The 24,206-nt window shown below is 40.4% G+C and overlaps 2 protein-coding genes across 2 annotated transcripts; both read left to right on the top strand.

The window, feature by feature from the left end:
• The first annotated feature begins 1,907 nt into the window (after nt 1-1,907).
• On the top strand, nt 1,908-13,353 carry LOC132901029 (vacuolar protein sorting-associated protein 37B-like). Its single transcript, XM_060943440.1, has 8 exons — nt 1,908-2,123; nt 2,352-2,451; nt 2,825-2,964; nt 3,137-3,210; nt 5,162-5,177; nt 5,344-5,427; nt 5,924-6,126; nt 13,330-13,353. Exons 1-8 carry the CDS (start codon nt 2,027-2,029, stop codon nt 13,351-13,353), a joined length of 738 nt encoding a protein of 245 aa, XP_060799423.1. The 5' UTR covers nt 1,908-2,026.
• On the top strand, nt 10,856-20,773 carry LOC132900379 (zinc finger homeobox protein 3-like). The gene is made up of 13 exons (XM_060942436.1): nt 10,856-11,095; nt 13,330-13,354; nt 15,766-15,957; nt 16,070-16,160; nt 16,707-16,816; nt 17,070-17,180; nt 17,342-17,398; nt 17,492-17,560; nt 17,818-17,979; nt 18,902-18,958; nt 19,369-19,592; nt 20,215-20,374; nt 20,485-20,773. Exons 3-13 carry the CDS (start codon nt 15,768-15,770, stop codon nt 20,634-20,636), a joined length of 1,383 nt encoding a protein of 460 aa, XP_060798419.1. The 5' UTR covers nt 10,856-11,095; nt 13,330-13,354; nt 15,766-15,767; the 3' UTR covers nt 20,637-20,773.
• Nucleotides 20,774-24,206: the final 3,433 nt, after the last annotated feature.

Raw genomic sequence — 24,206 nt, forward strand, 5'->3', positions numbered from 1 at the left:
GAGGAAGACGATGTTTTCATGGACTGCACAAGTTCATTTGATGACTGTAACGATAAGAGAGTTGATGGCATGACCTCAGATGGTGACTATGAAGACAGTGACTCAGAGGATGTTTGTGAAACTGATGAAGATAGTGAAGATGAATGTTCAAAATTGACAAATGTTCTTTGTGACTGGGCTCTGAGGAACAATGTGCCACAGAACACCTTTTCTGATCTTCTTAGTGTGCTACAGGAGTTCCATCCAAGCCTGCCAAAGCAAGCTCGAACCCTGCTAAAAACAGCTAAAATAGCAGCCAATGTAAAGAACATAAAAGGAGGGGAGTATTTACACATTGGCATTCTCAAATACCTCCAGACAATCGGAACAGATGCTCTCCACAATGTTAGTGAGATGATTAATTTACAAGGTTTGCCATTATATAAGAGCTCAGCTTTGCAGTTGTGGCCAATCTTGGGCAAAGTGCCATTTGATAAGGATCCCTTTGTCATTGGAATGTTTTGTGGCAAGACAAAGCCTCTAGATTTAGAGGAATATTTGCATGATTTTGTGGAGGAGGTAGCACAGCTTGAGAAGGGGTTTCACATGGCTGGAAAGACCTTCTTTTTAAGAATTGACTGTTTCGTCTGTGACGCTCCCGCGAGGTCATTTCTAAAAAACATCAAAGGGCACAATGGGTATTTTGGATGTGAGCGTTGCACTCAAGAGGGAGTCTATGTCCACAACCATATGACTTTCCCTGAGAAGACAGCTGTGCCTCGCACAGATGACCAGTTTTTGAGAAAAGTGGATGAGGACCACCACAAGGGCGACTCCCCCCTTACTCGAATTAATCTAGGCATGATAACAATGTTCATCCTGGATTACATGCATCTTGTTTGTCTAGGCGTCACTCGAAAACTGATGCGTTTTTGGATGAAAGATTTGTCGTGTAGGCTGGGTTCTCAGGCAGTGATGGCGATCTCTGCAAGACTGGTACAGCTAAGACAACACATCCCAATTGAATTTCAAAGAAAGCCAAGAAGTTTGTCAGAAATTGACAGATGGAAAGCAACTGAATACCGCCAGTTCCTTCTTTATACAGGCCCAATTGTTTTGCAAGGCATCCTTCCATCTTCCCAATACACCAATTTCCTAAATCTCTCCATTGCCATGTACCTCATGCTCTCCCCTGCTCTCTGCAAATACTATTGTGACTTTGCTGACGCTCTAATGTCTCATTTTTTGAATGAATTTGAACAATTATACGGAGCAAATGAATTGGTGTACAATGTGCATAATTTATGCCATCTAGCTGATGATGTGAGGAGATATGGAGCATTGGATGGAGTATCAGCCTTTCCATTTGAAAACTACATGAGGAAATTAAAAAAAGTTTGCAGGAAACCCCAATTTGTCTTACAACAACTACACCGGCACATCACATTGGAAAGAGCCTTTATGAAACCCAGAAAACTCAAAAACTCAAAGACAATACTGAAAATCAAACATACATGTGGACCAACAATTGCCACCTTGCCTCACTGCACCCAATACAGAAAGGCGGTTTTTGAACTTTTCAGTGTTGCCACAACTGTTGGTGACAACTGTGTCATGGCTCAAGGCAATCTGGGACTTGTACAGAACATACTCTGCGATGAGAGAACACAAAAAACGTACATCATTTTTAGGAGGTTTTTGAAACTAGAGTCACTGTTCTTCAGCCCCATGGACTCAAAGGACATTGGCTTTTATAAAGCCAGTAATCTAGAAAATACAGATCAAATGTATCGCTTGTCAGATGTCACCCAAAAGTATGTTTTGATACCAATGACATCAGAGTGGGCAGCCATTCCTCTCCTCCACAGTAATTAGCCACCCCCCCACCCCCACCTGACAGTTTTTTTTTAATCTTTTTTTTATTATTATTATTTTTTTACTTTCAGGCCAATCATGTATTTTGTTGTGGAGTTCCTTGACAACTCTGTTGGGATTGTAAGCAACAGCTGGACTAATGGTGACAATTCGATGACCTTCTGGCCACCTTATGCAGATCCAAATAAATTTTAAAATGGCTCTATTAACACATGCAGTCCCTGGACCAGCGTGGACCACCCACACCATCACAGTTTTGGGCACTGCAGGTAGGACTCTCCTTTTTTCAAGAATTGAAAATAATGCTGAATGCAAACATTAATCTGAACAGTTTGTAATTTCTTTTTCCCCTTAATGGTTGGTGAAAAGTTTATTCTCACTTAAAAAACAGTTTATCCATTTTTCCACAGGGTTACAACAGGAATGTCAGAAGCAGTGATGCCTGATGAATTGATATGGTATATAAATTTGGGTCTGACAAACTTTTGCCTTTACAGATGACTATGAAAAGGCGAGAAAAAAGGCCAAAATGGCAGAAACACATTTAGCTGTCGCCAGTGAGCCTGAGGAGTTGGAGAGATGCCAGCGTTCAAGACAGTAAGTTTGAGTTGTGCCACTGTAGAAGACATTGGGTTAAATTGTGCCAATTATTGAAGTAGATGATGATAATTCTGTCAGGACCATTAAAGTCTGAACACTCTTTATTGAAAAGTTATGAATTAGATTTGGTTAGGCTTTGTTCAGAGGAGCACCGTGAAAAAGCAACCAACCAATTTAAGATTTGGAGAGCAAACATTCCCCTCATTAATTTAAGCAATAAGCCACGAGAGGCCGTGGGTTTACGCTTGATTTACAACGGCTGGGGAGTTGGAGCACGACGCCTATGCCATGTTATTCACAACAAGGAGCTGGGTAGGTAAATTATGAATGAGAAAACAAACAACTAAAGTTATCCTGTTTCTTTGTGCAGACCAACGAAACGTTACATCACCCTGCCTGAGCCTGGACCAAGTAGACCATTGCCACCAGTTCCACCAGCAGCGATGAACCTGACTCTTATGAGCCCACCCCCACCACCTTCACCAGTGAGGCAGCCATCATTGTCCTCATGTAGGTTATGCACATTTACACATTTTCCCCATAAACTCTAGGCCTATAAATCTCCCTCATGCACACACAAAGAAATGTCTTCTTTAATATCTGTGTGAATGACTGTAGTCGCATCAAAAGACAATTCTCTGAGGCACAGTGTAACAGAAACTTTTTTTTCTCATCTTTGCAGCAAGTTCACACTCAGGCCAAGCCCATCACATGGACACCCAGCTGTTGAGCCCACCTCAACTAGACCCCGAAGCCGTTTGTTTTCAGGATAATGGCTGGCTGATGAAATTATTGGCTGGCTAGCTGACTCAGCCAAAACCTTAATGGCTGCTGCAGCCACCAAAATGTTTATGGCTACAAATGGCTGATACTGGACGTCACTGTGTGGCATATATCCGGGCGAACGGATCAAACAAATGGGGGGAATAAATAGCAAATTACCACCGGTCCCCTGGTCTCTTACTTCATTGTAAATATAAATCTAGCAAGATTGTAGTTCAATGCTAATAATAAGCTAATCTGGATTGTTCGAGGAAGGCATCTAGCTATCTACTCTCACTAACAATGACCAGTGAAGGACTGGCAGCTATCTTACTATGATGAAAGTAGAGTGGTGGAGTACTTTTTTTTTATCAATCTCGAAGTATGTGAATAGGGTTGCCACATCTGAGTTGTAAAAAACCGGGACACATCGGTCGGCGGCCGCGCCTGCGCGCACGTACGAGCGCGGGGGTTGAGGGCTGCGGACACGCACATCTACGATGCCTTATGCCTTATGTGAATGTTCACGTTTAAAAATAAAACAGTTCAACTGGTCCAGTTAGGCGTTTAGTTAAAATTCATTATGTCTTCTTAACCCTTAAATGGGCACTACCACAAATATTATTACAAAAAATAATTTCATATAGGAATGATCTTATTTGGACGCCAATATTTTTTTTTAACAATATTTTTTTTTTCTTTTTGACAGGTACCGGATCTTCTACTTCATTCTGTCCGACTCCCTCATCGTCTGTCTCTCCTCCCATTCCGTTTCCAAATCAAAATAATACAAATATAATCAATATAATTTCTCTCAGTCTGCTTCGTTGTTGTTTTAGCCTTTTCTCTGGAGAACTGAACTTTAAAAGTTAGACTACCGTATCATACCAAATAGCCCTAATCCTTTGTTTTAATCACAAGAGAGAGGTGCTATGTTATTGGGACAACTGATTTATTCATTTCTCACGCCAGTGTTCAGGCATTCTTTTTTGATATATTTAATGATTTATTTAATGATTCATTTATTGATGAAATTGGCCCAGGCTTTAGAACCAGCCTTTATCAGAATCAGAACATAGGAAGTAGACAGCCAGCCTACTCGTGCACCGACCAAGGGAACTCTCACCTATTGTTTGGTATTACGGTATTCCAGTATCTTTGATTTCACGCGGCCGCCGTTGTATTGACCACGATCACCTAGCAACGGCGACTGGCTGCGTGCGCAAACATTCGGTGAGGCCGCACAAGTAGCTGCCTACAATATGCCCGCTTACGTGAAAACTATTAATATGTTAAGTGGCTGCGAGAAACATTAATGATTTGTGTTTCTTTCAATGGGGGATAATGTGAGGAAGTAAAAAACCAGGACAAAACGTGTCCCGGGAAGGTTATTCCATTTTCCTGGACATTTTCCACAAAAAAACCGGGACAATCCCGGAAAAACCTGGACGTGCAAACAAACAAAAAAAAATACCTTTACACTTTCCCTCAGCAGCGGCAAAGAATGCAGCCATCTCGTCGATATCGGAGTCGATTGATGCTCTGGGTGGGTTCCCGGGTTCCCCAGTGTATCGTGGTAACGGTGTGAGGGGCGGGAAGCCAGACAGGTAGTCACAACGGCAAGCTTGTGGTGGCTCTCTGTGCTGTGATATCAGTTCTAAATCTCTACAGTGTATGCCTATACGTCTCTATTGTGTTACTACTAGTGTGTACAGTTGATCATGTTTGTGTCACTTTTCTTGTAGCTCATGATGTGGATAAACCCATTATTTGATGTACACAATTCTTAGTGGCTCAGCCAAATTTTATTAGATAGCGGCTCAAATTGGCTTACAAAATTATTGGCTGGCGGCGGCTCAAATTCTAAATGGCGGTTTTAGCGGCGCCTGGCGGCGGCTTCGGGGTCTAACCTCAACCCCTCCCAATTCACCCCCCTTTGAGGCAGCCATCATCATCCTCAAGTAGGCATTATTTACAACTTTTTCCCATACCCCACGCCCCAACACACACACACACACACACACACTCAAAAGATATGTATCATCTTGTTTAGTGTGACTGACTGCAACCACGTCAAAAACAATTTTGTTTGACACATGTGTAACAGTTTTTTTCTCATCTTTGCAGGAAATCCATCTGAACAAGTGGACAACCAACTTAGTCCACCCCTCCCTATTTACCCACCTGCAAGGCAGCCATCATTATCCTCAGGTAGGTTATGCAGATATACCTTAAGTGTTCAACTGGTATTGAGTCCAAAACTTTTACTGCTATTGCATCCATCAAGCCACTTAAATGTCCCTATAGCTGTCTATATCAGACTTAACTTGGATTGAGAATTGAGCTCTGATGGACAGTGAAGCAGTGACTGAAGTTATTTTGGATGTAGACAGTTCTAAAAATAGAAATGGTTTGATGGATTCAAGATCAGTTAGGAGTTTGGAGAAAACTGGAGGGTCTTTTTTATTGCATATTCATCCGTTTGTACACATTTTATATTTTTCCCCTTACATTCTGTATTATTTATCATAGCTCATTGAAAATTGGTGTTCATTCGTCTATTCGCATTTGGATACAAAGCAAAAGACATAAATCATGATACCTTTTGAAAAATCTTTAGAAAACATGTTAGCATGATAGCACTATCCTGACTGTAAGCTTCTCTCACGCACAAAAGCCACTCAGTTCAGTGTCTTTTTCCTTTCAGGCCTTGAGAGATATTTGGTCTCTACGCTGGAGGAGATTAAGGATAGGCTGTCTGCATTGGAGCGGACGGTGACAATGTTGGCCAGATCAGGCAGCAACAAACACGCAAAGCTGCCAGACAACTTGGAGCTACCTCTCCAGAACTTCCAGGACCTCAATGGACTGGAGGAAAAACTGGAGGACAGCCCCTACCAAAAAGAATTGGTATGTATATTGGTTTCTAAGTTGCAGCCCCTTTAAGTTCTTTGAAAAGGTATTATAGTAAAGGTCTGAGGCGAATTCCTCTCTATGATCAAGAAGTTATAAGTGATGATATATGGAGTTACCTTAACTGATGGCGTGTGTTATGATGCTTTTGAAAAATGTGCACAAGTGGGACTTTTGATTCAGTAGTTTGTGTTGTATCAGCTTGTTTTTTTATGTCCACATTAAATCTATGAAAATGGCTTATAATGTCCATTATTGTGGGAGCAGATGAGCTAATCTTTACTTTTCTTTCCTTTAGACTGCTTATCTGGGGACAATTGGTGGTGCCACTGTCTAGGCCACAACCAGGAGGGTCCTGGCCACCGTTTTCGGCCATTCATTGGCCATGACCATCAATTGGAATGGGTGCAATGACAAAAGGGCATTCCGGGACCTAAAATTAAAGAGGGTAGTTGTAGGTAAGTGTTTTTTTTTTTTTTTTTTTTTTTTTTTAAATCTCCTACGATAAAATTGGCTGATCATCACTCTTTGACTGGCACTTAAGACACTGGATTCTCTTCATCTACAAATTGGATTCCAAAGTGAAATTTTATTTTGTGAATAACAAAATAATTTGCCGTCACATTTTTAAAAATCTGTTGCATGTATCAAATAAATGAATACATATTTCCCACGAAACAATATTTTTTCCTCCATCTTATGTGTAGATTGAATGTTTAAAAAGTGTTTTGTTTTATTCACAAAAATTCCAATTGTCCCAACTTTTTAGAATCTGTCCTGTACAATGTGCATTTTAAGTAATTCCTACTGTGCTTGTTCTCTGTTTATCTAGCACCCTGGTCCATATTGCACTCACTCTTCCAGTTTTAAACTAAACAAACTGCTAAAATTACACGCTGGACCTTTGAAATGAACTTCAAATCAAATATATCAAAAGTGCTGATTTTGCAAATAACCAAACATTCCTCTTATCTTGAAAACATTTTGCCCATCTATACAGATGCTGTTAGGAGAGGCTCAATGGACTCCCCACCAGCAGCACAGATTGAGGACGAGGTGAAGGTGTGGTTCCGGAATGCCCGAGATAGGGCGGGTGGCCGTAGGCAGCGGTACATTCGAGTTGCAGCACAGGACGTTTAATGTGTGTGTGTGTGTTAGTGGTGGAAGATATTCTTTACTTTTGAATGACAACCTCACTGGGATGTTAACCTATATACGCACCTGTCAATTTACAGAGGTGTGCAAAAGCGTTTGATGAACTGTATGTATTTGTTCAAATTTTATTTATTCATTTATTTATTTATGTGAAATTATTTATTAAAACTTGGACTCTGAAATTTTGGCTATTTCACATTTTTTAAACATTATTATGTATTGTCAGAAACACAATAAATAATAAAACACTATAGAAATTACTATTCAAACACACACATTTTGATATTGTATGGGTCTAGGAAGGACAAAGTATTTATCAAGTCAATTATAGAATTCTTTAAATAATCTATACATTTTTTAAGTTTTTGTGTGCACACATTGTAGAATGAAATATCATAAATATTAATATATATAAAAATATCAATGTGTGTTTTCTGTGGGCCAGGAGAGGGCTATGCTTAGGGCAGAGTGAGGGCAGCCCATTCAGGACCTGTGTGGGCTTATTTAGGGCTAGGTGTGGGCTGCCCGTATGGGGCCCATACTGAGGGGCCAGTACTTTGCCAATGAGCAAAGCCTCACGGGCCCTGTGCGGGCAGCCCGCAGGGGGCCCCTAATATGGCCCATGGTGGGCCCAAAGGGGGCCTGCACGGGCTTGCTTGCTGGGACCGTTTATACAACGGCAACTGTAGTTACCCAGCGATTTCGCTTCCCTAAACATTTTAATTGCTGATAGACAGTTTATCCTCCTGAGAACCAACCCATAGGCTTGTGTCCTCTGTAGTTAACATTTGTTTTATGTGCACATCCTCTTACTCTTTCAAGCTATTCACTTGAATCCTGGTGTTTTGTAAAGTGTGCATCCTTTTTTTTTTTAAAAAAATCTAAATTGTAAGTTTTTTTAACCCTACCTAGTAAGGAAATCACAACAAAAGAGAAATTGAGGGACATTTTTTCTTGGTTCCCAGGAGGATATGTAGACAGATGACCAACACTCATTACTACCATCAATCGTCAGTAAACTGGAAAAGTATTGAATGAAGAGTAATGGTGGTAATGACCGTTGGTAACCTGTCTCTTAAATGTGTAGTAGGGGATGGAAGCAATTTAACACCATCTACATGTTTGCCGTGCTCTGATTTTCTTTTATTGACCAGGAAAATAATCTGTACCTGCCAGTTATGTATGTAGACCTAACCTTTTATTCATTTGTTGTTCACCCAGGATTTTGCATGCAAACGAATGAAGACGACCATGGTCGTCAAAGGAAGTTTAGCCCCTGCTTATATCGTACAAATCCTGTAGTTGAAAAAATGCACCAGCAGCCATTTAGCCTTATGATACATGAGAGCAACGACAAAAACAGCACAAAGCGCTTGTCGTTCTGGCACGCATTTTTGAAGATGTCTGTGTAAAAACCAGAATGCTGGATTTACCAGAACTTGCTTCTGTTAAAACTTCAGCGACATTTGAAGCTGTTGACAGGTAAGAATGAGGTAAGAATTTATTCTTTAAATTGTAAAACGGTGTGCCAGTTTGCTGAATCTGTATACCTGTTAAACAATCTAGACTGGAAGTGTGTAGTAATATGTATAATATTATAAATACCTTTGTAACTTTTATAATTACAAAATGAGCACTAATGCATATTTTCAGTGAAAATGACATCCCCTGGGCCAACATGGTTGGGTTTGCAAGTGACAATTGCAACACCATGATTGGCAGGAAAGATTCTGTTTTGATCAGGCTCCAAGCAAAAAGTCCCAAGATTTTTAGGTATGTTTCATGTGTCATAAGTTGATATATTTTATATTATATATATAAAAACATGCACCAAAATTTTATCAGAATAGTACTCCAGTACTGTACTTATTCTACTGTTATTTCTGTTTCAGCATTGGCTGCATTTGCCACTTGGCAAATCTTTGTGTGAAGGCCGGTGTGAAGGTGCTGCCATTTAAAGTAGATGACCTTCTGGTGGATGTGTTCTACTTTTTCCACCACAGCTCAAAGTGCATTCAGAACATCAAATAATTTTTTACTGCTTTGCTGTGCCTCCCACAGAGCAATGCAGATAGTGAGAGGGCTTTTTCATTGGTGAGGAAAATTCATACGGAGTACAGAAAAAATATGGCTGCAGACACATTAACTGCATATCTGCAAATTAAAATGAAGTGTGATGAGGGGCTACAACTGCTACTCGAGCAGTGATATTATAGCTAGTGCCAAATCTGCAACATCTTTGTACAGCAAAGAACACTCCAAAAAGGAATGAGATTCAAATTCTTGTTATAAATTACTGGGAAGATTTTCAACTTAACTTCATTACTTATTAATATTTTCACTTACCCTTGTTTAGATTATATATTTGATGTGGTTCAGTCATGTTTAGTTGACTTAATATTGATTTAATATTAATACATTTTATTTGCAAAATTTACATCAATAATTCTGGTGTTACTGATACAATGTATATTAAATAATTAAGTTTATAGTTCAGTCAGTCATTCGCTTTAGTAGATAATTGTTTACTTGACTGTACATATAGTCCTTTTTAATTCAGTTGTTTTCTCTGGGATCTAAAATTTCTTTTTATTCAGTACATGCTTATTTGATCCCTCTAACTTGATTACTACTTACTTAGGCCCTTGGCTCCCTGCGGAGCATAGGCCACGGACAACCTCTCTCCAGCAATTGGTTTCAGTTGTCCGTGCTTCGGTAACAATGAATTGAACTGGGTGGGTTGTTAGCCCATCGCAGTAGGTTTTTTCTAGAGTTTTCCTTCTCTGAGCCATTGCCTCGTTGGCCTAGATCCACGAGGAACTAGTTTCCAGGGTGTACCACTAGGAGGTGAGGTTGGCTGGGATGCCCTACGGTTCATCGGCAGGCTACTTGATTTCACTCTTCGCCCGGTATAAACTAGGCTAGCCGACCCTCACAGCACTGGCTGTACTGCAAGGCACATGGACACCCCTTACACCCCCCCTAACTTGATGCAGTGTGATAAATATGCCTATTCAGGGTGGCCGCGGGTCCTTAAAAAGTCTTAAATTTAATTTTCCTAAAATAAGGCCATTAAAAAGTCTTAAATTGTCTTAAATTTCAAACCCCATGGTCTTAAATTTTCAATCTTAAATTTATGGAGATTTTACTCAGTCATATCGTTAAAATGTGGTATACTTTGGATGGGGAAAAAGTTTAATCGTTTTTGATGCTCACAATTATACCGCGCAGGCTCCGAATCCACCGGTTGCTAGACACACGTGTGCTTGACAACCACTCAGTGCCTGATCTGTTGTGTAAGTCCTATCATGAGAGAGAGAGAGAGCAGCCCCGCCCCTCTCTGCTCCCTGAGTGGAGCCCCTCCCCTCTCTGCTCCCTGAGTGGAGCTCGTCACCTTGGTAACGGTGCTCAGGTGCAGGGAAGAGACACAATATGACAAGCAAAGAGCGCTTTTTCTCAGAGTTCCCTCTCCTCGAACAATGGGGATTTACACGAAAACAAAAGGAGCTATTCACAAAATTATTTCACATTGAGTGCTACAACCCAGCTAGCATGTATATAGTGGACCACTGGTGGCTTTTGGACGGCAAGCCGTCGGTGGTATGCCAGCCGTGGTCCGAAGTCGGGCCGCTGGCTAGCACAAATCACAGCTCGGGGCGTGAGTGGCTTTTGGTTGGCGCCCCGCGATGGTGCGCGAGGATTCGAATCCACTGCGCAAGACAGTGGCGGCTCGCCATCCTTGGACCGCTGAAGGACCGCTACCCATAGACTACAACGGACGGAAGAACCAGCCACAACTTAATAGGACTAGGTAAGTACACCATCTTCTTATCTCTTCTAAAATTATCATATACAAAAACTATAGTAAACGTAATGCTAGCCTACACTTCAAAACTTCGTGAACTGTTGTGGTATGACATTTCTGACAGCAAGACAGAGACAAACTCATTCATTAGGACTCGTTCAGAAAACGGACATAATGGCTTACCATAGTTTGACATAATTAGCCAACGAAGGATAAATAAAGTAGCCTACATATCACCCTTGTATATGCACCTGGGGTGAAGTGTTTTTATTCACATATGAGAAAGGGGGGAAATTACTTTGGCTATCCGAAAGTGTACTCGCCTGTATTAAGACACCCTCTGCCCCTTGGCTGTTCTGTCCACGAAACTTTACTTAATTACACTAAACTTCACCTCAATAATGGTAACCTCTACCTCAGTAACTCTCCTTTACCTCAGTAAGGCTAAACTTTACCTCATTATTGCTAACCTTTATGAAATAACACTTTTTTTGCCTCAGTAACACTAACATTTACCTCAGTAATGCTGTGTTATCTTAATCCTAACTTTTATTTAATAACACTAATTTTTACCTCAGTAACACTAACCTTTACTCAATAACACCAACATTTACCTCAGTAATGCTAAGTGTTATCTTAATAATGCTAACCTTTATTTAATAACACTAATTTTTACCTCAGTAACACTAACCTTTACTCAATAACACCAACATTTACCTCAGTAATGCTTAATAATGCTAACCTTTATTTAATAACACTAACTTTTACGGGGCGGCACGGTGGTGTAGTGGTTAGCGCTGTCGCCTCACAGCAAGAAGGTCCTGGGTTCGAGCCCCGGGGCCGGCGAGGGCCTTTCTGTGCGGAGTTTGCATGTTCTCCCCGTGTCCGCGTGGGTTTCCTCCGGGTGCTCCGGTTTCCCCCACAGTCCAAAGACATGCAGGTTAGGTTAACTGGTGACTCTAAATTGACCGTAGGTGTGAATGTGAGTGTGAATGGTTGTCTGTGTCTATGTGTCAGCCCTGTGATGACCTGGCGACTCGTCCAGGGTGTACCCCGCCTTTCGCCCGTAGTCAGCTGGGATAGGCTCCAGCTTGCCTGCGACCCTGTAGAAGGATAAAGCGGCTAGAGATAATGTGATGTGATGTGACTAACTTTTACCTCAGTAACACTAACCTTTACTCAATAACACCAACATTTACCTCAGTAATGCTAAGTGTTATCTTAATAATGCTAACCTTTATTTAATAACACTAATTTTTACCTCAGTAACACTAACCTTTACTCAATAACACCAACATTTACCTCAGTAACGCTAATCTCTAATTTATTAACACTAAACTTACTAATTCTTCATTACCCTAACTGACAATCAGTTTTGCATGTAGATTGATGTAGCCTTTGCTAGGCAAACCTGTCCGACTTTTTAAAAATGAAGGCAACTTTATTGGTTAATAGATGACAGATGGGGTTTAACATTTGTCCTGTGACAAAAAAAAAAGTTTCAGGTCAGCACAGCAACTTTCCTCGCCTTGGCTGTCCATGGTTGTTAGCCTAGCTATCATAGCTATCGCCCCGATATTGTTTTGTTTCTGGAGTTCATGTCTGCATCCGCTGGTGTTTTGAGGCAGCTACTGCAACTGATGTGTAGACAACATCGGGGTTCCCGCGGGGTCTTAAAAACCCTTAAAACATTGAATTGAAGCGTTTGGAAATGATACAAATGCCAGCCAGTGTCAGTGTATTGCCAGCAGTGATTTGTTCTACAGGCTACTAGACGTGAACGAGTATAAAATTATAAAGAAGGAAGAACAGGACTAGGCATGTAAACCTGTTCACTTTACCACAGAAATTTTAAGGAATAATAGGGCTGTGACTTTACTCACTCCTTACACCAACTCTTCTTCAATGTCGTGCACCGAAATATCACAGTATCACAGTATCAATATTTCAGGTAGGCCTTCTTCTACCGGCAGTTATGCAGTAAGCTGTAACCAAAACACGACATATGTATTTGACAGAATTTAAAATATACGCCACTCAACATGATCCCAAATGCTGATTCACATATTTAATGTTTATGAACGTAGTAAAAAGAAACGTATAAAAAAACATTTTGTGAACCTAGGTGATGAGAGAGAGAGAGAGAGTGTGTGTGAGAGAGAGAGAGAGAGAGAGAGAGAATGTTGATGCAGCTTTGTAATAAGACAGATGGTGATATGTTGTCTCTTTTCCCTTTACAGGTCACCAAGAGTACAAGTCTGTAAGGTAATTTGGGGTAATTTAAGGTAATAGGCAACACTTGTGGCGCAATGTCTAGTTACTGGAGTAAGAGAAGAAGGATTGCTAAAGGCGTTGAATCAGACTTACTGAGTATAGGCCTAACTTCTTCAGCAGAGTGTGGGGGGGAAGGGGTGTCATATGAAGTGACTGAGGTCCAATTTACTCATGGGGGCAGTGGGGTAGAACCCCTACCAGGACATAGTGCCCATTCAGGACAGAGCAGTGGTGGAGTTAGTGAGCAGGTCCATTCAGGACAGAGCAGTGGTGGAGTGAGTGAGCAGGTCCATTCAGGACAGAGCAGTGGTGGAGTGAGTGAGCAGGTCCATTCAGGACAGAGCAGTGGTGGAGTGAGTGAGCAGGTCCATTCAGGACAGAGCAGTGGTGGAGTTAGTGAGCAGGTCCATTCAGGACAGAGCAGTGGTGGAGTGAGTGAGGATGAACAGTCCAGTGAACATGCACATGACAGTGATGGCAGTGAGGAAATCTGTTCTTCAGGCGAAGACACACGAAGTCACCTTGCTCAGTGGGCAGTTAGGAGAAGGATAAGCCATGCTGCTTTGGCAGATTTATTATCTTTTCTCTCTGGAAAATTGCATGGCTTGCCAAAAAATCCTAGAACGTTACTAAAAACAAAAACCACGTATCATGTTAAAAATATTTCAGGCGGTAGCTACTATCATTTTGGCTTCGATCATGGCATTTCCTCTCATCTTGCTAACAAAAAAACTCCTTTGACTTGCCCGTCTTTAACAATCCAAGTGAACATAGATGGCCTGCCCCTCTATAAAAGCTCAAATGCACAGTTCTGGCCTATTTTAGGGCTCATTGAGTGTTTTGAGAATCGGGTACAGACAAACAGGGAGCCATTTGTTATCGGGATCTACTTTGGAAATCAGAAACCTACAACACTAGAGTTTCTAGATGAGTTTGTCAGTGACGCACGTGTTCTTGAGAGAGATGGCTTTTTTTACCAGGGTGCTTCTATCGCTATAGCATTGTCAGCAGTGGTCTGTGACGCGCCTGCACGGGCATTTATCCGAAGGTCAAAGGGACACACTGGGTTCTACAGTTGTCACAAATGCCATCAAAAGGGAGTGACATACCAAGGAAGAATGACCTTTCCACAATCAGATGCACCACCTAGACTGGACAGCGAAACATTTGATGAGTTTAGTGATGAGCAGCATTTCACAGGATTTAGTCCATTCAATCTTTTGTCAGTTGGGATAGTCACACAGTTTCCTCATGACTATATGCATGTGGTGTGCTTAGGGGTAGTGCGGAAACTGTTATACTTCTGGATGAGGAAGCCATTGCACACTCGAGTAGGTACAGCTGTCGTGCAGGAGGTGTCAACTACGCTTTTGGGTTATCGCTCATATTTCCCCATTGAATTCAACCGGAAGCCCCGAACTCTTACTGATTTTGAGAGGTGGAAAGCTACTGAGCTTCGCTCATTCCTGCTATACACTGGGCCAGCTTGCTTAAAGGGCAGAGTACCAGCAGCAATTTACAACAACTTCATGTTGCTGTCTGTGGCCATGACTATTTTACTTAGTGTATCTTTAGTGGGAGATTATGCTGACTATGCACACAGTCTACTCTTGGCATTTGTGAAACACTGCAACCAACTGTATGGTAGGGAGTACATTGGGTACAATATGCATGCCTTACTCCACCTCAGTGAGGAAACAAAGACATATGGAGCGTTAGACAACATATCCTGCTTCCCTTTCGAAAATTTCCTCGGCCAGCTAAAAACAACGATCCGGAAACCCAACAAGCCCCTAGAGCAGGTCATTCGTCGCTTGTCTGAAAAAAGGTTTAAGTCCAGTGAGTGTCTAAGTATCGAGTCAGGCTTAACAATGGAACATTACAGTGGCCCTGTACCACCGCATCTTACTGCCATAAAACAATTTAAAAGAATGCATGTTCAGAGGGTCATCATTCAGGTCTCAACAAGTGACAGTTGTGTGGAGTTAGCGGGGGGAAGGATAGTGGTCATCGAAAACATCATAGTTGACAACAAGGCAGAAGTGCACATAGTGTTTAGGTCCTTCTCAAAGCTCTGCAACCTCTTTGACTACCCACTCGAGTCATCTGAAGTTGGCATCTACCATCTGTCTGCCCTGACACCTCAACTGCATCACACTCTAGCTGCACACATAGAGAGAAAATATGTCCTCCTTCCAGTTAAGGATGGCTTTGCTGGGCTACCAATGTTGCATCAGTAGGATTGCTGTTTTTTATGTTGGTGTAAGTGTTCAAATCACAATTTTGTTCAGGTGATATATTCAGGTTTCCCATCTCATTTAGGAAATGCTGTAGCTGTAGGAATTGATTATTAAGATGCCTTGGCAAGCCCACTTAAGTGTAACTATTTCTTCTTTCCACAGAAATGTATGTAGTCGTTTCCTTCCCCGCGGAGGGCTTGTTTTTTGTGGTGCCTGTTTCATGGCTCATAGAAGATAAATGTTACTGGCCTCCCTTTAAAACGCTGGACAAGGTAAAAAAGGCTGCCCTACAAAATGAAACCCCTGACCCCAACTGTTGGACACTTCATCCAGTTGAGGTGCTTAAAGTTAAAGGTAGGCTCGGTTGTATATTTAAATATCATAATGCAGCATTTTGATTTGGGAGAAAAGGAGACAATTCAACTATTTGAATTTTGCTTGTTTGCTATTGTTTTTTTTTATGTAGACACATACGAAAAGGCCCACGGCCACTACCTTAAAGCAAAAAGAGGAGAGAAGCTGGAGACAGATGAGGAGACCATGAAAAGAAAAAGAAAGTAAGATAATATTTGCATCATACTAGTCACTAATATATAAACGGAGGTAGATTGACTGAATTACATAGGCAGCATGTGATCTAGACAGGTTTGACACAATCTACCAAATAACTACTGAATTACTCACAAATATATCAAAATATGCATAAATACTAAGTCAACTCAATCAATACAACAATATTTAATTACTTTGGTCATTTATGCAAAGAAATACTGGATTCGCTTAGATGAGGTAACAAACTTCTCAAAGTGAGGTGAAGCTGAATCATGGCATCTGAGTAAGTAACCAACATGCAGGAGCCTCCTGTTCGATGTTCTACATCGACCTACATTGCTTGGCAGACATGAGGTCATATCCTGAAACTAGAAATATCAACATAAGGGTTCTTCAAGGTGAACTAAGGAAGTGGACTATATAAACCAGACTACTTGTCTGGTTTATATAGCCTTTTCTATATTTTTAACTAACCATAAATATTATTTGTACCAATGATATTGCCCTCAGTGTCACATTCTTTAACATTTTGTAACTTGTGTAATCTCTAGGCCAAACATGAAATTCATCCAATCCAGTGATGAAGAAGATGACCGTCCCTATTTCCCTCCGGCTCCAAAAATTCGGCGACTGCCAGAGAAAATTTCTGTACCAAATTCAGGTTAGTGATATCTCTGAAAAGAAATTCATTTTTCTTTTTTCATGGTCTCTGTTACTTTTCATTTTGTGTTGCCTTACATTTCATGCACCCACATTTGACACAGGCCTTCTGCATATCTTCCTTTGTTTATTTTTTATGTTGCATTTGGACAAAAGTGTCAGTTAAGTATAATGTCATACCATTGCATTAAGTGTAATCATAGCATTGTATCATCTCACTAAACACGCCTTTTCATTTCCAATCTATTCAACAGAGTTTACCAGTCAGGCACCACAGGTCCCAACCACCACCACCCTGCCTCTACCACCACCACCACAACTCCCACCTCTACCACCACTACCGCAGCGCCCACCCAGCCATGAAGGTAAATGGGTCAATGTCATTGTCAATGTCATTTATTGTGCTCTGATATCAGGTGGTACAACCACTGCTAATGCTCATAAATTAATTAGTAATTGGTAATTAATGTACTGCAATGAATATGCTTCTTAGATAACCATTTAAGTCTTAATCTCTTTCAAACAGTGTACAGTCAATCACACAGAACCCCTTCAGTCACCAGGACCAGTACTTACCCTGCAGGTAATATTGGCCACTGTGTACTTAGTACCATGATTTGGTCTTCTAATTACCATGAATACTTGTATATCATGTGTCTTTTCACTCTGTTTGCAGTGTTGTCCAACCAAGCAGCCAGTCCCCCGTTGGAAACCTCACATCTTTTTCTGACATCCAGCCATGGAGGTATACACATAATACATTGGCTATTGAAAGTCTACACCCCTGTTCAAATGCCAGGTGTTCATGATGTAAAAAAAAAATGACAAAAAGAAACTATTTAACGTCATGACAACCTGGCACTTGAACAGGGGTATGTAAACTCATATGTGTACTTTATAAGTTGCTTTGGGTTTGGACAAAAGTTGCAGTAATAATCAATAATAATCATTGCCGTAATAATCTCACTAAACACGCCTTTTCATTTCCAATCTGTTCAACAGAGTTTACCAGTCAGGCACCACAGCTCCCCACCACCACCACCCTGCCTCTACCACCACCATCACCTCTACCACCACTACCACAGCTTCCAACGATTTCACCTCTGCCAGCACCACCACAGCTTCCATCGAAGTCACCTCTTTTTCGAACATCCAGCCATGGAGGTAAATACATAATACAGTGCCTATTGAAAATGTACACACCCCTGTTCAAATGCCAGGTGTTCATGATGTAAAAAAATGACAAAAAAGACAAACTATTTTATGTCATGAACCTGGCATTTGAACAGGGGTATGTAAACTTATCATACCCACTGTACACTGCGTTCCAAATTATTATGCAAATGACATTTTTCACTGGTTTTCCTAAATAAATAACTAGATGACAAGTCATCATAATTTTCAAGTCATCAACCGTTAGAGTACAAAGCAAATATTTTTGAATGAACCTTCCAATGATAACGGTATTTTTTTAAAAATTGAAAAACTGAAAATGCACTGTTCCAAATTATTATGCAAAGCAGAGTTTCAAAAGATGTTGTTCTTGTAAAGAACTGAAAATGGCCATTTATGAAATTTGAAGCATTAGCAGGTGATAATTACTGGAATCAAAACCTAGTTCAATCAAAAAATCTTACAGTTCAAGTTGCATTACTGGATGTGTAGCTGATTCAGAGCGCACACAGGTTTGTGCAGATAAAGGCACATTAAGAAAGGTTCTTCCAGATAAATACATCAGAACAAGAGAGTAAATGATAAAATACTATTACAAAGCAACAAACAAGTCACTTTTGAAGCTGCGAGTTGGAAGGTTCGTTCAAAAACATTTGCTTTGTACTCTAACGGTTGATGACTTGGAAAATTATGATGACTTGTCATTTAGTTATTTATTTTGGAAAACCAGTGAAAAATGTCATTTGCATAATAATTTGGAACGCAGTGTATGTTACTTTGTTCATTTTCTATTTTATAAGTTGCTTTGGACAAAAGTATCAGTTAAGTATAATGCCATAACATTGCATTCAGTGTAATCATAGCATTGCACCATCTCACTATTTACTAACCACATTTCCAATCTGTTCAACAGAGTTTACCAGTCAGGCACAGCATCATCCATCAAATCAGCAAATCAGCATCCAGCAAGGTAGAACTGAATTATCATTCATCTGGCACCAATATTAAAGGAGAAGCAGACTAACCCCTTAAGATACAGCCCCTGTTATAAATTAGCTGAATAGCTGTTACCAGAATGGCAATGACCAAGTCGTAATGTATTACTAAAGGCCCTATGCACTGTCATAGTGGTACTATGGCAGTAAAGTTTTTCTCAGTGGCCATTACAGCGTCCTTTTGGTGGAATGGCGTGTGTTAAGGGGCTATGAAAGTTTTGTTTGTTTTTGTTTTGAGAAGGACACCATACATTCATCCTTGATTATGTCAATTTCAGTAACACCGATGTTGATGTTGTTTGAAAGCCGTGTAAATGGAAACTAAGTATCTGAATTACTACATCTATACTTATACCATTTCTAATCTGTTGTCTTTGATTCATAGATTTTTGCAGACTTGTTCTGCAGCACCTCCGGACGATTGAGGAGGAGGTTAAGGAGGTTAAGCAGCAGGTGGCTGCAAATACGGCCATTCTGCAGAAGCTAGGGGGTGCTGGTGTGGCAGACCTTTGCCTCGTCCAGGAAACCAACATGCCCCTCAGTAACCTGGAGGAACTGGAGGAGCTGGAGAGGCAGCTTGGGTCTGACATTGACCTGAAAAACCAACTGGTAAGTCTGGATTTTAAAATGTTGCAATATGAATTTGAAGGCATACAAGTCTTAACCTGGCTCTCGTGATGAATGTTGCTCTGAGTTGCTCCACAAACATTTATCTGTAACTATGGCCGTAGTGCGCTTAGCCAAAGTTCCTGTCTTAAAATACCGTCTCTGGCTTAGCTCTCCAAATGTTTTATTAAAAATCCTTGCACATGATTGGAAAAAACACTTGTCTGACAATTAAAGCACTACTGTAACATTTCTGGAAATGAGTTCATTTTACACCTCTCCCTGAATTAAGTGATTTGTCGACAATGTTACATCTATGAAAGCCCTGCGAGCCGGATTGGTCAGGCTGCCTGGGTAAATCTGAAAATCCACCCAGATCCACGAGTAGCTCATAAAGCTGTGCGGAAACACACAGATCTGGCGAGAGCCAGGTGATCCCACTGATTGAGCATTGCTAAAATTGATCCCATTCCCAAGGGGAGCGATGTGTGCACAATAAATCATATATATGTTTCCAATTTTCAACATCATACCCACTGTATTTGAAGGTTACAGATGAACTATCAAACAGCTAAGATGTTTGACTGAATGTTATGCCATTGTAATTTTGGTCTTTGTATTCCAGGTGAACATACTTGCTGTTTTGGGGGGGAAAACCACCAAAGACGCGGTGAAGAGGATGTTGGGCCGTATTTTGAGGAAGTCCCTGGCGCTTCAAATAAATTGGACTGGTGCTGGAGGAAAGGTGGCGTTCAAGTCTTTACACCTGAAGAATGTGTTACACAGTAAGCTAAAAAAAAAAACTTTTTTTTTTACATTTTGAATCATTATTGTGAAGTATTTACAACCCCTGGCAAAAGCATTTTTTTCTTACTTACTCCTTGTTTTACAACAGGAGCTGTTAGGAGAGTGGTGCACACAGCAACAGAAGAGGACCTGCAAAAAGAAGTTGCGAAGTACCTAAAGGGGGCAGCTGACCGAGAGGGAGGGAGAAAAGACAGGCAGAAAAAAGTGGGCAATGGGGAGATGGGGGAATATTTGAACTAGTCATTTTATATTTATGTATTATATATTTATTATAAATTGTTCATATTTATTTATTTACTTACTTCAAACTGTAAAAACATAAAAAAAATATTGAACCTGGCTGATCTTTAAATGTGACGTTGTTAATTGTTATTTATTTGTTTGTTTGTTTATTTATTTATTTAAAACCGTAGACACATTGAAAAAACAAAAATGTATTGAACCTGGCTGGTCTTTAAATGTGATATTATAAATTATTAATTGTTATTTAGTTATTTATTTATTCATATAAAAACCGTTAACACATTAAAAATAAACAAAATGTATTGAACCTTATGTGTGGTCAGTCTGTGGGATAATATGTTTACATGTACACATTTATATTAATTTGGATCATAAATTGAATTCCATTTATATTCATTTTAATGCCTTGTTTGAATTATATGGCCATAATAAGGCTATTAAAAAAATGGTGGGTAACAATCGGTAAAAAGGCGGCCCTTTATCTGAAACCGCTTTTGAGCCGCCGGCGGACCGCCAAAGAACCGATGAGCAAAACGCCAGTGGGCCACTGGTGGGAGCCGCCGTTGGACCGACAACTCTGCCACTGGTGGGCCGCCAGTGGGCCACTGACCTATTGCTATCTGGGAAGGCTCCCATGAACACATTGATGCAAGTTTTTTGTCCCTAGTGTAAAAAATGTGGACACTAGAGCGAGTTAAAAACAAGTGACTTTTCTGATTTTGCAGTCAAAGCACTGCCAGGTTTATACTGGGAGTCTATGGGGCAGCGTGGCTGTCCTCTCCTTACTTTCAGGCTTCTCATTCAAAAACTGTAAATCGCTCAGGTAGACACATTGTGTGAATCAAGACAAGTGTGACTACAACTTTTGAGAAAATTATGTGTGGAGAGTGAAAATTGTGGCTGAAAACACAGTTTAAATGAGAAAGTTAGAGCTTTTTTTTTTTAAGCTGCCTACACTCTAAACTCCTGAGCCCCACTGGTGTGTAACGCAATAGACACCCATTATAAAGTCTGAATTTCTCCAGATTTGCTCATGGTGTTTGATCTGTGACTGATCAAAAAGTATAGAACCTAGCAAAAAAGTTGAATGCCTGATCCACACAGGAGAAGTTTGTCTCCGTTTTAAAGTTTGAATCATGTCTCTAGGTGAAAGCATGCCAGAGCAGCGGATGTTTGAAAAACATAGAAAATGTGCAATTTTTTCAATTAATTCCATAGAAAATAAATGGGAAATTGTGTGATTTTTTTCGCAACTATGTCGCAAAAAAAATCGTAGAATGCTGAACAAAGTAATAGCATAGTGAGTCCGATCAAGCCGCACATTTTGATGTATTGTTTGTCTGTGTGCGATGTACGGTTATTGGGTTATTCGAAATTTGTACGGAAGATGAAAAACGGAAGAACAAGAGTTTGCTGTGCTTTGCTCCCTATATGGGAGTCAATAGTTTGCAATGCATAGCACTGCATCACTAATAATAAACTCCTGTGCACGCAGTTCCCAGGATTAAATGTATTTTCCACAGACCATTTATTTATTCACTTTACTCAAATACAAAGTAAAATGGCACTAAATCATCTTTCTTTTCTTGCGTATTGCATCATGAGGCGTTCCTGGCTTGTAAATCTCTTATTTTCGGTGCATGACACATTCACGCAACTGAGCATGCTATGAATTAACAACGACAACGGTCTGCAGTGGGGCTACACAATTAAACACTCAGTGAACATTTCTCCATTTGTGTATGAAAATACACTCCAACCACTCAGTTTGGTTTCATTTACAACCAACGGTGTCTTTTGATGCCAGCATGTAATTGAATGAGAGAAGACTGGTTTACCGGAGACAAAATAAGCGTTATCTCTGCTTCTGTTCTTTCTGATGTCGCTTCCGACGGCCCCGACACACTACTGCCTCCGCCGAGTGCGCGCGCGCACACACCGCATGTCGGGGCCGCGGATGAGTTACTCTCCCCTGATCAACGAAGTCGGCGGGGAATTTGTGGTTATTATCGGTACAAACAGCGCGAATCACAACTTAAATGAGTGCAGTTCAGTTTGACATTGTCAGTCCGTTAGATAAACATTTAATTTTATTAAAATTGAAAATTAATATTTAGAGCCTGTGGGCTACAAAAATAATAGTCATTAAAGTAGCCGGCTGGACTTAATTGTGTAGTCGGCTGTATGGCCGGCAGCCGGCGCTTGTGGAAAGCCCTGTCGAATCAGCTCTGCGCATGTGCCATGCGGCACAAAAAAATGGCAGCCACCATGAAGGAAGGAGATCCGGAGTTTTCAAACATTTGCTTAAGTGTGAAATCGCAAAATGGTATTCTAGCGAACAACAAAATAGTAAAGATTCAGAAAAACAAATCATTCAGTGATCATTTTAATAGTGTAATTTCATCCGAACTAGGCCTAACGCTCGATTTAGAACTACAAAAAGTCCGTGTGTCGGACATTTTAAGTACCTTTGTAAAAGTTTTGCAAATGTTGCAGTCAGCATTTAAAATGCTAACTTAAAGTTTTTGTACAAGTTTCAGTTGATTTAACTGTCATTTTATTAAATGTGTCTGCTTTTGTAATAAAAAAGTACTGAAAGAAAAAGCAAACAGCATTGTGATTTTCTTATCCATCCATTAAAAAAAAAAAAAAAATCCCTCCCTCCCTGCTGAAAATTTTTTTGCTCACCCGGTGGACAGGAAACAGATTTTTTTTTTTAAGGATGGCCTTGGATTCAAACATTGTGACTGCATTCTGATTGTCACATAGTTACAAGTTTATCCTATCCTCCTTAAATTGTGTTCTGAGTGTGTGAATGCCTGTCAAGGAAAAGAAATGAAGTACTTCTACTAGAATAGTGTTTTCTGGTGAATGTTTACAAGAACAATAAGTTACATTAAATTATATAGGTTTTTTTTTTCAAAAGAGTACGTTTTTGCGTGACTTTAGATTTGGTCTTAATTTTTTTTGGAACATGGTCTTAAAAAGTCTTAAATTTAACTTGGACAAACCTGTAGACACCCTGCTATTACAATAGGAGTGTATAATGTGGAATAAAACAATCGGTGCTTTGGATATTGGGTTTTTTTCTAGTGTATAAGGGCTAATGGGTGTATATAAGGGAAAAGTACAGATTTTGTAAGGGCATGGATAACTAAAGGTTGACATGTATGTTGTGATTGTATGATCAGATTTATGCTCTGGACACTTGGGTAAGGAGAGGGATGGAGCTGGTGGCAGTTACTGTGCAGAACATCCACTACATTAATCTCGTAAATCTGGGAGAGCTTCATGCATTGCTTGGGAGCAACTTCATAGAGATCAATTTAGCTTGTGTTCACTGCCTTGGTTTATGCCATCACTTTGTTCACTCATGTTGCTTTTCTGGTTACATTATCAGTAGAAGAGCTCACTTAGACCTCAATTATCAACATATTGGGAAAACGGCAAAGAAATCCATCTCCCTGCTGAGGGTCTGTTGGAAGAGTTTATAGCAGAACAAGACATGGAAAACGAAGTGGAGAGGCTATCACACTTAACTTGTGCTAGAGAACACTGTCCTGTGAA

The sequence above is a fragment of the Neoarius graeffei genome, chromosome 16 (genome assembly GCF_027579695.1).
Source record: "Neoarius graeffei isolate fNeoGra1 chromosome 16, fNeoGra1.pri, whole genome shotgun sequence".
NCBI lineage: Eukaryota > Metazoa > Chordata > Actinopteri > Siluriformes > Ariidae > Neoarius > Neoarius graeffei.

Bases quoted from the DNA above. Each gene is read 5' to 3' on its own strand.
- LOC132901029 (XM_060943440.1), top strand. From the start codon at position 2,027: ATGCAGATCCAAATAAATTTTAAAATGGCTCTATTAACACATGCAGTC. The intron at 2,452-2,824 runs GTAAGTTTGAGT...TTCTTTGTGCAG, and splicing joins AGATGCCAGCGTTCAAGACA to ACCAACGAAACGTTACATCA. The intron at 5,428-5,923 runs GTAGGTTATGCA...TTTTCCTTTCAG, and splicing joins GCAGCCATCATTATCCTCAG to GCCTTGAGAGATATTTGGTC.
- LOC132900379 (XM_060942436.1), top strand. From the start codon at position 15,768: ATGTATGTAGTCGTTTCCTTCCCCGCGGAGGGCTTGTTTTTTGTGGTG. The intron at 17,561-17,817 runs GTATACACATAA...TCTGTTCAACAG, and splicing joins TCTGACATCCAGCCATGGAG to AGTTTACCAGTCAGGCACCA. The intron at 17,980-18,901 runs GTAAATACATAA...TCTGTTCAACAG, and splicing joins TCGAACATCCAGCCATGGAG to AGTTTACCAGTCAGGCACAG.